Source organism: Rhincodon typus, chromosome 2 (genome assembly GCF_021869965.1).
Source record: "Rhincodon typus isolate 14 chromosome 2, sRhiTyp1.1, whole genome shotgun sequence".
In the NCBI taxonomy this organism is placed as follows: Eukaryota; Metazoa; Chordata; class Chondrichthyes; order Orectolobiformes; family Rhincodontidae; genus Rhincodon; species Rhincodon typus.
Window position 1 is genome coordinate 54,184,362 of NC_063333.1, and position 15,689 is coordinate 54,200,050.

General features: G+C 40.1%; 1 protein-coding gene across 2 annotated transcripts; it reads right to left on the reverse strand.

The window, feature by feature from the left end:
• Positions 1-581: 581 nt before the first annotated feature.
• LOC109911552 (biotinidase-like) lies at positions 582-12,022 on the reverse strand. 2 transcript variants are annotated; one of them, XM_020510886.2, is made up of 3 exons: positions 11,760-12,022; positions 5,787-5,936; positions 582-2,851 (listed from the first exon to the last, which is right to left on the reverse strand). In XM_020510886.2, exons 1-3 carry the CDS (start codon positions 11,970-11,972, stop codon positions 1,670-1,672), a joined length of 1,545 nt encoding a protein of 514 aa, XP_020366475.2. In that variant the 5' UTR covers positions 11,973-12,022; the 3' UTR covers positions 582-1,669. The 2 variants fall into 2 exon arrangements, with proteins under 2 accessions (XP_020366475.2, XP_048467994.1); XM_048612037.1 differs by lacking the exon at positions 5,787-5,936.
• Between the last annotated feature and the right edge of the window lie 3,667 nt (positions 12,023-15,689).

The window sequence follows — 15,689 nt, forward strand, 5'->3', positions numbered from 1 at the left end:
AAGTACACACATTGAGCAATAGGCATCACATTTCTTTCCCATTGTAATAAACTCTAATTACTGAAGGAAAACTTAGGCAAACCTATCTATGGGCATATCAATAAATCCAGTTTAGTTAAAGCTTAAATTCTGCGCTCTCCTCCCAACACAAGTGTGGGTAAAGTATCTTGGTAGTGAGTTAAACATATAATTAGAGCCCTGATGACTTCGTGCAGATGTAAGCAATATAAGGCATTAGTATTTGTTTGTATTCACTCTTTGAAAAGCCTGTGTTTGATGTTGCCATACTTTGATTCCAGAAATATATTCAACCCTGGCAAGATCAATTTCCAGCAACAGTCAAATGCAACTGGAGTGGTAAAATTAAAAAGATAAAAGCAACAAATTTATCATGTCACAAGACATTTGCTTTGAGGATTTAACTGTATTAATAGTAGAATATTTAACTAATTCATTTATTCATCTCCCAAGTTCAGAAGGTAATAGTTTTTAAGAGTTGTGTACAATTCCCAATTTTGTAAGTACTGAAAATGTATAGGAAATATATAAAGTTATCACAGCACAAAAGTATAAAGCCTGTATAAGCTGTTTACAGTGAATGTTATTTAATTGACTTTGCTGTCATTTCTTTCAATCCTAAGCTTCAGAGAACATAGGAGTAGGACAGTCAATCTTTCCAGTCTATTTTACCCATTCATTTACCCCGTGGATGATCTGTACCCTAAATCCATAATTTTCGTCTTGGCATCGTGATAGCTTGCCTAACAAATATTGACTGTGTTAAGACAGAGATAGATAGGTTCTTGATTAGTAAAGGGATCAAAGGTTACAGGGAGAAGGCAGGGCTATGGGATTGAGAAACACATCGGCTAAGATTGAATGGCAGAGCAGATTCAATGGGCCAAATGGTCATTTCAGCTCCTAAATCTCAGACTTTTTTACCAACCAGAATTTTGAAATTTTCAGGGGACCTCACCTCAACAGCTTTTTTTGGGAGAGTTTCAGACTTTCTCCCTTCTTTCTATCAAGATTTCTTCTTGACATGATGCCTATCTCTAAGATTATGATTATGTTGCTGACTTGTTCTGCGTCCACCACTAGAGGAAATAAATTATTTCACTTGATCTAGTCTAACAGCCCTTTTAAATGATCTTAAACGCTGCAATTACATTGCACCTTCATTTTCTATATTCGAAAAGAATACAAAGTTTGACTGTGCAAACTATCCTCATTCTTTAAGTCCAGTAGCCCCAGCATCATTCTGTGCTACACACCCTCAAATAAAAATATATCCTCCCCAACTCATCCATTATGCAAGTTGGAAATACTGTGAATGGGGTCGAACCAGACCTTTATGTAACAGGGCTATTATCTCCATCTTTGATCTTCCAGGAACTTTGAAATAACAGTCAACATTTCATTCGTCAATTACACTTTTCTGGTCCTGTCTTCTGACTTTTATGTTTTCTGTAATTGAACTCCTAAACCTCCCTGCTTTTCCACAGTTCCTCAAATTAGTTAGTAAATATTCTGTCAACAGTATAAGGTGCAATCCTCATCCTGGATAAGGTATACTCAAACTTTTCTTTGCCTAATTTGCAGTAAAATGACATATCAGATTCCTGTATTTTAGTTAATAATCCTCAACAGCTACATTCAGACAGAGAACTCAACAACAATAATCTTTCTCGTACCACCTTCCATAGAGTACTGCAGTGACAAGACCTGCCGACATCCCCTTCTTGGTCATATAATAATTATTGTTAGTCCATCCTCTGGTATCTGCACGATAAATTTTCATCCCATCAGCCAATATTGCTGGATAAATATGGGTTGTGCTGAAATTCCCCCATAATCTAAAGTCTATGATATCAGAGGCAGTTGTAACACTTTGGCCACATGTGTCATAACTGGATCCTGCACACTTCACCAAGGCACACACTTGTGTGTAATAGGTGCCATCCACTGTGTGAAGCCCATCATAGGCTCCTAACGCATACAGGTTACTGGGTGTGTAATTGCTACGTTCGTAGGCTACATGGCAACAGAGGGTGTTGGAACAGACTTGCAAATTACCTTTCAAGCCTGTCAAAGAGATAAATGTGTAATTATCAAACATCATGACGTTATGAAACACATAACCAGGATCACTGCTTTCCAATGGGCCAGTTTGTTCCTGCTTTCCTCCCTCCTTCTGAAGGAGAGAAGCTTCAAGATAATTAGTCTCTTCAAGAAATGCTGACGTCATCTGTGACTTAGACTGTTGTAGGCTGTAATTTTGGGTGGATGTAATTATAGGGACCTTGGCCACAAGAAGTTTACCTTCACTGCTCTCGGAGTTGTAATAATAAGGGAAATCTAATGGGATATAGATGCCACTTCCTGTCATATTATATTCAGGATGATGCTGATTGGCTGCAAAAAGATTGATCCCAAATGCAGCAGCAAATGCTTGATGAAACTCTATTGCAGATAAGAGTGGCAGCTGGTTCATCCAGGCAGTAGGAAATATAATTTGTTTTACACCATAATTCTCGATTAAACTTACTGCTGGCTCATAGAACAATATATCAAAGCAAGTAAAGACGCCAAATCTTCCAGCAAAAGGTGTATTAAAGATGATGTGTTGCATTGTTTTGGGTGTGTCATAAGCAACTTCAAAGTAAAGGTTCCATTTCTGGTATTTAGCTGTGAGAGTACCTTCAGAATCAAAAACCACATTTGTGTTAAACTGATATCTTCCATCTGGCGGACATTTGGGATCACTTTGCTCACAGGTTTGTCGCTCTCCCATGTTTGCAATCAAGTACATACTGCCATTTCTTGCCATACAGCTCAACTGATGAAGGACCTACAATAAATATGAAAACATTGTTGATTTTTAGAATAAACGTAGATTTTATTTCAACAGAGTTAAAGAATAAGAAACCACTTGATGCTCTTCTCCGCAAAATAAAACCTCTCATTCCTTGCTAAAGGATATTTAAGGCTGTGGTTTACTTAACTAAACAGTGAATCATTCCCCTCTTGAGCTATAATTTAGGGAGCACCAGAGCAAATTTCAGGTGAATCCCTGAAAGAATAGGGAAAGATGATTACAGGAGTAGTTAAGTACAATCTTACGTTTAAGATCGTGCTTTCTGATGCTCCAGCCGCAGGTATTCTTCAAATCAACCTGTTCAGAGATGTTATAAACACACCTCTGGAGCAGGTCAAACTCGCATCTGGATCTCCTGGATCAGAGGTAGGGTCACTACCATTATGCCACAATAGGCTAAATGCTCAGGAGTATCATGCCTAACCAATTTAATTGACGTTTTTGAGGAGGTAACACGTAGGATAGATAAAGGGGAAGCAGAGGATGCAATATATTTGGATTCTCAGACAGCATGTGATAAGGCACCACACATGAGGCTATTTAATAAGATAAGATCCTATGGTGTTGTAGGTAGTATATTAGCACAGATAGAGGATTGGTTAACTAATAGGAGATAGAAAGTTGAGATTAATTGGGGCATTTTCATGAATGGCAACCTGTAGCTAGTGCAGTGCCATAGCGATCAGTGCTGGGGCCGCTATTACATTCAATATACATTAATGACTTGGATAAGGAAAGTGAACATACTGTAGCCAGGTTTGTGGATGACACAAATACAGATGGGAAGGCAAGCAGTGAACATGGGACAAAGAGTCTGCAGGGGGGTATAGACAGGTTAAGTGAGTGATCAAAATCTTGGCAGATGGAATATAATGTGAGAAAATGTGAGGTTATGCACTTTGGCAGGAATGTTTGGCAGCAATATTCTCAACTAACCTGCAAAACTAAAAGATCATGAACCCTATTGTTCACCAACTTCAACATTTCCAACAGCTTCCACTGCAACAGCCACAACATTCAACTCTCCATTCTTCATGAATAATTCAGAGACTGATCCGTTTCTGTGCCTTTTAAATTCTCTCTCTTTTTGGACCCACCTCTTATTTCTAATCAGTGTGAAATGTTATTAATTCTTCTTGTATTTAATAACATTGCACTTTTTATTAATTCAAGAAAGGAACACAATGTTATTTGAGTCTGAAACAGCCAGAATGGCTACTGAGCATTGATGTAGCCCTCTGCTCCAGGCCCTGCTCCAAATTAACATTCGACAGTAAAAAAAACGCTGAATCAAGTGCAAAACATATTTCACAGAGACGAAATGTGGTCGTGAAAGTAGAAATTGAAGGGTAAAACTGGACTTCTGATTAATACCGTGCCTAAAATGACCATGTTTAGGACCTCTACAAATTATGGACGACCAAAATCACTTTAAGAAGTTTGTTTTTTAACCGTAGCACTGCCTTATTCTTCCTGACTTGGAATTAGGCTGGGGTGTTTAAAGTTGTGAAATGAAACTCTCATCCTTCACAGCATTCTGATTTCAGTTGTGTGACAGTGCAAGGAACCAATGTTACCCAAACCCCCATCAAACCAAGTTAATGTCACTTTCAAAAAATAATTCAGCAAAGAATTGAATAGGAAGGAGACAAAGTCCAAAACTTGAGAAATTATGATTTAAGAAAAAATTAGGACATATTCGCAATATAAAATTAAAAAAGTGACAAATGCACTATAGTCAGGCCACACGTGCAAAGAGAGTAGAAATGTTAATTTTTTTGAAGGTGAATATTCATTCATTTGTTTCAAAAGCTTTTCATATGCTAAAGCCCTTAACATAGTACTCTAAGATTAAAATCTTAGGATTATATTCCTGCTGCAAGTGCACATTGAAACTTCTGCGATGTTTCTATCCATTAAGGAAAATTGTAGTGGGAGTGCACCTTAATTCCCAGTGCACATTCCTAGCAGGAAAGCTCTCACACCTATAACATGATTTAGAAATGTGACCTTATTGAAATCACTACCATTGTAAATTCCAGAGATAGCAAGAACTGCAGAGGATGGAGTCAGAGATAACACAGTGTCGAGCTGGAGGAACGCAGCAGGCCAGGCAGCATCAGAGGTGCAGGAAAATTGATGTTTCAGATTTGGACCCTTCTTCAAGCATTTCTGTGTTCCTCCAGCTCCACACTATGTGATCATTGTAAATTCCAAATGTTTATAATCACCGTGTACAAAGAGAGAGCAGAAACATAGTGTTTAAGATTACGGATCATTCATGATCATTTTGAATGGCGGAGTGGGCTCATTGGGGTGAATGGCCTACTGCAGCTCTTTATTGCTATGTTACCATAGAACCAACATCAGTGAAACTGTACAATATGAAGCTGCTTATCAATATGAGGTAGCTGAATTAACAGGTGCGTCACTGGGGTTGGGAACCAAATCAAACCACATTTAAACTGGAAGCAGAGCAATACGCAGGCCCTTTTCTTCAACAAAAACTGATAAGTCATCCTTCCAGAGATAGTAGGAACTGCAGATGCTGGAGAATCTGAGATAACAAGAGCTGGATGAACGCAGCAGGCGAAGCAGCATCAGAGGAGCAGGAAAGCTGACGTTTCGGGCCTAGACCTATCTCAAGTCATCCTTCCACATGTGTAGGCCCTCTCAGAAAGTCATAGGCTCAAACCCAACTCTGGAGATATGAGAAATTTCTGTGCAGACTGTCTGTAACATTTAGAGAAATTTATCAAGTGAATTTAGTATTTCAAATAATATACATTAACTATTTGTAATGTTTTCTGGATAAAATGGCATCAGCGTGTCTATTTATAATTAAGAGTTCTGTAAAAGCTGTAAGTAATCATAAGATGTAACAAGTTAAGCTTTGTATAGTTCCTACCTCTGTACCATTATACGCGGATGGATGCAGGCAGGGATTCCATCGAACAACATTAGGATCTGGAATAGGCTCCAAATAAGGAAAAATAGAAGTCCTGTTGAACTGAAAGCCTTGGAGACCATCCTCTGGGAATACAATTATCTTAACTCCCTGTAGTATAGATCATGAATAATTTGATGCAATAGCATGATCACAATTATAAAGAATGCTCAAAGATACAAATTTCTTAAGCATCAATCTCCTGGAAGTTAACATTAACTATGTGGTAAATGGAAAAGCCCTGGGGAAAATTGATGCATAGAGAGATCTGGGTGTTCAGGTCCATTGTACCCTGAAGGTGGCAACGCAGGTCGATAGAGTGGTCAAGAAGGCATACGGCATGCTTTCATTCATTGGACGGGGTATTGAGTACAAGAGTTGGCAGGTCGTGTTACAGTTGTATAGGACTTTGGTTTGACCACATTTGGAATACTGCATACAGTTCTGGTCGCCACATTACCAGAAGGATGTGGATGCTTTGGAGAGGGTGCAGAGGAGGTTCACCAGGATGTTGCCTGGTATGGAGGGCGCTAGCTATGAAGAGAGGTTGAGTAGATTAGGATTATTTACATTAGAAAGACGGAGGTTGAGGGGGGACCTGATTGAGGTCTACAAAATCATGAGAGGTATAGACAGGGTGGATAGCAAGAAGCTTTTTCCTAGAGTGGGGGACTCAATTACTAGGGGTCACGATTTCAAGGTGAGAGGGGAAAAGTTTAAGGGAAATATGCGTGGAAAGTTCTTTACGCAGAGGGTGGTGGGTGCCTGGAACGCGTTGCCAGCGGAGGTGGTAGAGGCGGGCACGATAGCTTCATTTAAGACGTATCTAGACAGATACATGAATGGGCAGGGAGCAGAGGGATACACATCCTTGGAAAATAGGCGACAGGTTTAGATAGAGGATCTGGATCGGTGCAGGCTTGGAGGGCCAAAGACCCTGTTCCTGTGCTGTAATTTTCTTTGTTCTTTGTTCTAACCAGAAACTTAACCGGACTAGCCAAACAAATACATCATTTATTAGAGTTAGAGATTCAGTTAACTCCCCGAAGCCTGTCCACCATCTACAATACACAAGTCAGGACTGTGACGGAATATTCCCCTCTGCCTGGATGGGTGCAGCCCCAAGACATTCTTGAAATTTGACACCATCAAGACAAGGACAACCTGCTCGAGTACATGTGGATGTGTCCCATTCACTTCCTCCAGCCTGACACATAGCGAAGCAGTGTGTACCATCTCCATGATACACTGCAGTAAATCACCAGAGCTCCTCCAATAGCACAATCCAAATCTAGCAAATATCTATCACCCACAAAGGATCGAGGGCCTGGTATCAAAACTGCCTGAAAGTTCCCTTCCATGCCACACACCATCCTGAACTGGAAATATCCCTTCACTGTCACTGGATCAAAATCCTGGAACTCCCTTACGGTAGGTGTCCCTACAATCCTAGGACTTCAGAAGAAAGTATCTCACCACCTCCTTCTCCAGGACTATTAGGGAATGGGCAATTAATGCTACCTATACCAGTGATGTCCACTTCTCGTGAACAAACAAATAAAAATTGGCAGCATGGTGCTGAGATTACGCTGAGATTGCAAGGTCTGTATCCACGCCAAATAAACTATTATATATATAATTTTCAGAAAAAATGTTAATAAATCCCTGCACAGGAGGCTACAGTGCAAAATCAATCCACATGGGTTTGGGGATAATATACTGAAGTGAATTAAGAACTGGATAGCAGGCAGGAAACGGATAGTAGGAATAAATGGATTATTTTCAAAGCTGAAAGCAGTAACAACGGAGTTACTGCAGGGATTGGTGCTTGGGTTCGAGTTGTTCACAATATTTATCAATCATTTAGATGAGGCAATCAAGTGTAATATTTCCACATTGCTAATGTTTCAAACCTAGGTGGGAGTGGAAGTGGTGAGGAAGATCTTAAGAGGCTTCAGGTTGAGTGGACAAATGCATGGCAGATTCAGTGCAACAAATAAAGATGTGAAATGTCATCCACTTCAGGAGGAAAGACAGAGTGGCAGAGTATGATTTAAGTGGGAATGTCGTTATACAAAGGAGCTGGGTGTCTTTGTGCACTGGTCATTGAAAGTACGCATTAAGGTGCAGCAAACAGTTAGAAAGAAGTGGTATAGTAGCCTTCATTGCGAAAGGGGTTGAATACAGGAGCATGGGCGTCTTACTGCAGTTGTACAGGGTCTTGGTTAGACCATACTTGGAAGATTGCATGCAGTTTTGGTCTTCTTACCTAAGAAATACTTGCTCTAGAGACAGTGTAGTGAAGGTTCATGAGATTGATTCCTGGGACGTTGATTTTGTTGTATGGAGGAGAAGGTTGATATGACTGTCCCCATATTTAATACAGCATAGGAGAATAAGAGGGAATCTCATTGAAACCTATAAAATTCAGATAGGATGGGACAGATTGGGTGCACAGATGAGGGCTCCCTTGCCTAGAGTGAATGTGAAGATCCAGAACAAGGGTCATGGTCTCAAGACATAGGGTAGGCCATTTCAGACATTTCTTCACTCAGAGCATGGTCATCCTGTGGAATTCTGTACCACAGAAGTCTGTGGACAACAAGTCACTGAATACATTTAAGAAAAAAAAAATTATAGTAGCTAATGGAGTAACGGGGTATGGAGAGAAAGCAGGGTTGAGCCCGGGGCTCATCCACTCCTGTCTGCTTTCTCTTTTTTTCTTCTTTCTCCTGCTGCTCTTTCTTCATTTTCTTTCTTTAAAGCCTAGAGAGTGGCGACAGCCGAGTGAAGGATAAAGGAGGAGGCCTCCAGCAGCAGTGGCAACAACACCTGGTGAGCAAGGAGCAGGTTCCAGGCTGACTCCCCCGGCCTGGACTCACAGGCTGAGCTGACACTCCAGGTCTGCTGCAGCAAGGCCAGGGCGCCTGAAGGAGCAGAAGCATTGGCAAAAGTTATGGTGGAGGATCCCAACCACCGACAGCGTCAGGAGGAGCATCGATGGGGAACAAGAGGTATGGAACCAGCTCAGATGTGGCAGTCACGGGAGTGGCGGTGGTGCAGGCCCATAACGGAGACTCCAGAGCCCGTTTCAGAGACCCTGGCCAATGTCAAGCAGCAACTGGAGGAGCAATGGAGGAGGAACAAGAGGAAGAGAGAAAGCCAAACTCTACTGCAGTAAAACCTTGCAATCTATTCTATGTTTCAAAATGGCACTGGAGTGTGGCAACACTATGTATAACATATGAAAAAACACTTTTCACTGTATTTTTATATACATGTGACAATAAATCTAAAGCTAGAGTGAAGACAAAGGATCAGCCAATGATATTGAGATAAAGAATCAGCCATGATCATTTTGAGTGATTGATTGGGGCTCAATGTAGCTCTTAATTTCTATCTTTCAATAGAACCAACATCAGTGAATCAGTACAATACAAAGTTGCATATCAATATGAGGTAGCTGAATGAACATGTATGTCCTTAAGGATGGGAAGCAATTTAATTTAAACTGGAAGTAGAGCAATACTAGTATATGTTGGACTTTCTCTTTAACAAAGTCTGGTAAATCATTCTTCTACACATGGACAACCTCTCAAAAAAAAAAAAACAGGTTCTAGCCCAACTCCAGGGACTTAAAAGTTTAGTTATTAAAAGTAGTAACAGAAAAGGAAAATTCAAAAGTTAAATATCCAAGTGGAGGAGGACCATTTTCAGGAAAAGGGATCAGGTCCAGGTAGAAATAAAGATTTGGCAGGTAACAGGAAATAAGCAACGAGAACTCTTTAAAGTGGAGTTAGTTCAAGTACAGGGTAGGCACGTTTCTGCAAGAAAAGGTGCATAAGAGATTTACCAGCATGCTGCCTGGGCTGGAGTGATTTCACAATGAAGAGAGACTAGGTTGGCTGGAGAGCAGAGAAGGCTGAAGGCGGACCTGATGGAGTTGTACAAAACTCTGAGGGGCACAGGCCCACTAGTGCAGGGGCCAATAACCCAAGGAGTACAGTTTTAGGGTAAGGAGCAAGAGGTTTAAGGAAAGATGTTTTTCACCCAGAGAGTTGTGGGTATCTGGAATTCACTGCCTGAAGAGGTTGATACAGGCAGAAACCCTCAAGAATATACAAGAAGTATTTAGATGAACACTTGAAATGCCATAACATACAAGGCTATCGACCAAGTGCTGGAAAATTGGGATTAGAATAGATGGATCTTTGATAACCAGCGCAGATACATGGGCCAAAGGGCCTCTTTCCGTGCTGTAAAGACTTTATAGCTCCATGCTTTTTATTTTTCATTTAGTAATACTCAAGTTCTGTGATTTAACAAAATGTGTATTTTTCAGCAATCTTTAATGTTCAAAATAACTAAACATATAGGTATTCAAAAGGCTGTGAAAGCAAGATTGGGGCTGATTAGACTTTAGTAGTATGGAGAAACTAGAGAAGCTGATGTTATCTCCTCAGGGCAGTGAAGTTCAAAGGGAGATTTGACAGTGGTGTTCAAAACCTTGACAAGTTTTCACACGGTAATAAAAAGCTGAGTTACCATTGTGGGTTCGGATACTTCTTCAGAAATCAGAAATCAGATGGTGCTAGAGACAAACCAAATCGCTCGAATAACTTGATGGGTATAAGAGTCACATGATGAGGGTCTAACCAAAGTAACAAGTAATCCATTTTCTGAAGAAGGGTCCCGACCTGACAGGTCAACTTTCCTGCTCCTCTGATCCTGCTTGGCCTGCTGTGTTCATCCAGCTCTACACCTTGTTATCACTGGAATAACTTGATGGGTATTAGAGTCACATGACGAAGATCTAACCAAAGTAACAAGTAATCCAAAACTGTACAAACTAATTCTGATAATGTCAGATCATCGACATGGATACTACCATCACACATGGGAACACCACTCACCACGTGCACGGTATGTACTCATGTAACTCGGGCAGTGTTGTCTACCTCATACGCTGCAGGCAAGGATGCCCCGAGGCATGGTATATTGGTGAGCCTTCCTGCTCCTCTGATGCTGCTTGGCCTGCTGTGTTCATCCAGCTCTACACCTTGTTATCGCAGATTCTCCAGCATCTGCAGTTCCTACTATCTCTGAAGTTATTCCAGTGATTCGGTTTGTCTCTAGCACCATCTCAATTTTGATTTTTTTGTAATTATCTCTCTGCCTTAATTAATCAGATTATATGTCATCCCTTCATTTGCTATTTAACTGTTGACACATTACTCACACTGTCTGACACTTTTGATCACCTGCAAAGACATGTTATTCAGCTCGTCGACCCTCCACTCATACCATTTGTACTTATCTTTTGACACTTTAATTACCTGGAATTATCTTGCCATTATCTCTCTGCATATATATTCTGCGCCTGTGCACTTCCTTCGATGAAGGAGCAATGCTCTGAAAGCTTCTGTTGTCAAATAAACCTACTATAACCTGGTGTCATGTGACTTCTGACTCCTTCCAGAGAAGCCATGATGTGAAGGTGCGGGTGTTGGACTGGGGTGGACAAGGTCAGAAATCACATGACACTAGTTATAGTCCAATAGGTTTATTTGACACCACAAGCTTTCAGAGCCTCAGTCCTTCTGGTATCCTTGATGATATACTTTACCACTAACAATAAGCCCAGGATCAGAAATTTTGCGTTGGCAATAAACTGACTTTTCATAGGAGGTGGCCCATAAATAGCACAGACCTTGCGCTCTAAGGGAGGCAACCCCAATATGGAACACAAAGTGACATTAAATATTTAACAAAGTGAGAGTTTGGCTCACATACCATTATTCTTCCGAGAATATTCTGCTATCAACGTCTGCATTTGTTTCACTGACTCCCTAATATTATCAGAATAAAATAAAGCCACAACTTCAAAGGTCAATAAACACTTTGTGATGGACAGAGGGATCAAACTTCATTTACCTGTTTGCTTGCTGCAAAGACTTGTTCCTGATAGATATCTAGGTTTTTTTTCATGTGTCTCAGCGCCCCCTGACGTGTGGAAGGGATTTTCCCGGATGGATTTAGCACTGCTGCATGTTCATAGACCGCCGCGGTGTAAAACTCCTGCCCCCACGCCGGGATTACCAAACATTGCCATCCCAGCAGCAACCATCTCAAACCAAATGTCTCCATTTTGTTGCAACAATAATCGGCAGCACTACACTGCGATATTTGCACCTAAAGTTTACTCAACAGCCACGTCAAATGTGTATTGTGCAAAAGAGGCGTGGTCGAAAATGATCTGTAATCACCTATTATTAACTGTGCAGAATTGGATTGTTGTCTTAAAACTGGAATATCATTCGGACTGTCCGATTACCATATGGGATAACTATTGGTGTTGACTAGTAAACTAACTTCCCATGGACTTTGCTGCACTATTTTAATAAATTCCTAATGTTTATCCAGTTAATGAGTGAAAGAGTAATACACGTATTATTTTTATGGGTTTATTAACACCAAATCATGAGAACTGTAGCAAAATATAAAATGCATTTGTGAATGTTGTACACGATAATTATAAATGACAAGCAGCATTTCGTCTTTTTTTTGCCAAAAGTCCTGGCTTCAATAAAATTAAATGCAATCCTTCTGAGCTGAGCCGCAAGTTGCCGGCTAGTTATGGAAGGCAGTACTGAAGCTGGAAAGTAAAATGTGAGGAAGTGAAGACTGAATTTTAAAAACTTGGCAAATTTTGGAGGGAGCACACCAATGTTACAACATTTAAAGTAAATATATAAAGTCGAAGTATCAAGTGACCGTTTACATTTGCTATCACCTTCATAACCTATATCATACTTTAGAGTTTGGACAGCCTTTAATCCAAGTCATTAGTACTCATTGCATACTATTCTAATCAGATCTATTGATCAGATCTATTCAGGATCCAAAGATCAATCACACAAAATGGTAGGTCTATGTAAATCAAATGCATTTCGGTTCCTTTAAATGAGATTTTTACTATTAGTGGCTGATCAGTTTCTATCCTTAAATCTATATTGTTTTACTAAACTTTGCCATTTTAATAACAAAAAAGATTGGGTCTTAAGTGACAATCCTAAAAGAGATGGTTATATGTGGTAGTTGGGGTTTGTAGGCAATAAGGGACTAGGACACATGATTTCTTTATCAGAGTCTGGGTGCAGGAAAATGGCATTAGGAAGAGGATCATCCGTGATCTAGTTTAATGGCAGAGCAGCCTTGAGGGGCTGGGTGAGAACAACTTGCTCTTGCTCCTGTTTTCTATGTTTCTATCTTTGTTTCAGCAGCAAATTTAGCAACTTGTATATTTGGTCTCTTTATCCAAGTTAACAATATAAATGCAAAAGTATGAAAAGTAAATTCAGAAGTATTTAAGACATCAACACTCATCCCTGTGGCCCTCCATTCATCAGAGCTGGTCCTTGCCACTCCAATTATTTAGTCCCCAAATTTATGCCTGCTCCCTGCTTAACGCTGTATTGGAACAGCTTGGCTAGGGGAGCAGCAAGTTCTGGAGCTCAGTACCATTGCTGGAATGTTGTTAGGACCCATAGCCTTTGTAGTATCTAGTGCCTTCAGCTGTTTCTTGATATTACATGGAATGAATCAAATTGGCTTAAGACTGGTACCTGTAATGCTGGGGACCACTGGAAGAGGCCAAGATGGAAATTATGCACTCAGCCTGTCTGGCTGAAGATTGTTGTGAGTACTTTAGCCATATCTTTTGCACTGATGTGCTGGGCTCTTCCACCATTGAGGATATTTATAGTGGCACCTCCTCCAGTGACATGTGTATTGTTCAGAGTCTGTTTTTTAATGAAGTTAAATGTGAGTTAATCTCTTCACCTGAACTATCTCTATTTGTTTGCTATAGTAATACTTTATTTCAGAGTTCAACAAGTTCAGCAGATTTATTTTAAATAGGCTGAGAACACATATTTGTCCCTTGTGTTTGCTCACAGTTTCCAATCCATGCTGGCCTCGCATCAGGCTTGAAAATTAGATGAAAAGCCTTAGTTTCCTTACAGCCTGCCCTCAAGTGTCTCTGGGCAGAATCTTTGCATCTTCCTGTGGAGAGCTTAATGTCAGGGAGCTATTAATCACACAGGAAAGTGGCAGGTAGGGATTCTGCGCCTTCGCACCTACCCCCTAACCCCATTACATTCTGGTGGGGCAAGTTACTTGATTTTCAAGTGACAGATAAAATATGGACTTGAGAAATTCTCTGGTCCTCTCAGAATCTGTCTTTCCTCATTCTTGCTCATTGTTATTTGGCCTAGCTCTCAATTGTCCCAATGCAAAATTTGTATCTCTTATTATTTAATGTTATTTCGTCTGGTTGTTACCAGTTGTGTTTACTATTATACAATTTGTCTTAAAGTCAATTTCTCTATGGAATATGTGGCAATGCTTTAGTGAAGTAGAAAATTTGTTCTCATTCCATTGGCCCCATTAACCAGCTCATATTCATGCTGTCGTTAAGTAACTGAGAGTGGCTGAGGTCTATTCTTAAGTAAAAGATGAGGATGTGTCTCCGTATACTATTTGTTTTACAAGCAATAAATCACATGTGCACTTTCATACTGATTTCCCAATTACATGCTACATATGTCATCTGACGGAAACCATTCTTGGACTGAGGGGGAATCCTATCAGATCAGGAAAAGTGTCTCTTTCCTTAGCTCCCCTTGTATTGGCCCATTATATCATATTGTGGTCAGCCTAACATCAGGCACATTTATCTTGAAAATGTCCACAGGAAAGATACAAACATCTTAAAGAGAAAGCTGTCAATTTTCTAATCTCATCTACTCCTCTCTGCTTTTTGCTAAAATCTTCTGGACTTCTTGGAAATTCTCTCCTAAATTAATATAACAGTTTAAATTCAGATTCTGCCAAAGTCGTTCTGGATTTTTCCTAGAATTCTTTTCTTATCTTTCACATCAGGTAGATTGAATTTTAGAGATACTACCTCATTGCGTACACTGGGTTCAAATATCCAAATCTCAACTAATCTCTTTAACTTCCCATGGTAACTGAACCTTGCATACCATTGGGTACACACTTGTCCACTTGGGGAGGCAATGGCCTAGTGGTATTAACATTGGACTGTTTATCCAGAGACCCAAGTAACATCCTGGGGAGCCAGGTTCAAATCCCAGAGCAGCAGATGGTGGAATTTGAGTTCAATAAATATCTGGAATTAAGAGTCTAATAATGGCTATGAATCCATTGTTGGCTGTTGGGGGAAAAAACATCAGGTTCATTAATGCCCTTCAGGGAAGGAAACTGCCATCCTTACCTGGTTTAGCCTACATATGACTCCAGACCCATAGCAATGTGGTTGACACTTAACTGCCCTCTGGCCAATTAGGGATGGGCAATAAATGCTGACCTAGCCAGTGATGCCCACATCCTATGAATGAATAAAAGAAATCCTACTATATGGCACTTATTGTTTAAATACATTTCATTCCCTCAACTTTTCCTTAGAATTTTCTCCCTGTCATTTGGTTGCCTCAATCTTCTATCCTAAGGTAAGCACATCTAATTCTATCTCATTAACGAGTCCTGAGGAACTTTACTACCCAGTACAATAATCTCATAATACCTTTTAAACAATAATCGGACATTCCCAAGATGTCTCTGTTTTTGGCACAATAACTGTTCTTATTTGTTTTGTATTCTGGATGATGTTTTACTTTTTTAGAAAGAAGGTATTTAATTGTGCTGAACATTTTATCATTTCAAAATTCCCCAAGTTATAGTAATGTTATTTGACAGATGGTTGTGTTGATGTTCAGTTATATTCCCACATACCAACACCAAAAAAAAAAATTTCTTGCTAAGCAGATACCATTGAGACAG

Coding starts and splice junctions, on each gene's coding strand:
- LOC109911552 (XM_020510886.2), bottom strand. CDS start 11,972: ATGGAGACATTTGGTTTGAGATGGTTGCTGCTGGGATGGCAATGTTTG. Junction 5,937..11,759: donor TCTTTGCAGCAAGCAAACAG/GTAAATGAAGTT, acceptor TCTATACTACAG/GGAGTTAAGATAATTGTATT. Junction 2,852..5,786: donor CCGCGTATAATGGTACAGAG/GTAGGAACTATA, acceptor TATTTATTGTAG/GTCCTTCATCAGTTGAGCTG.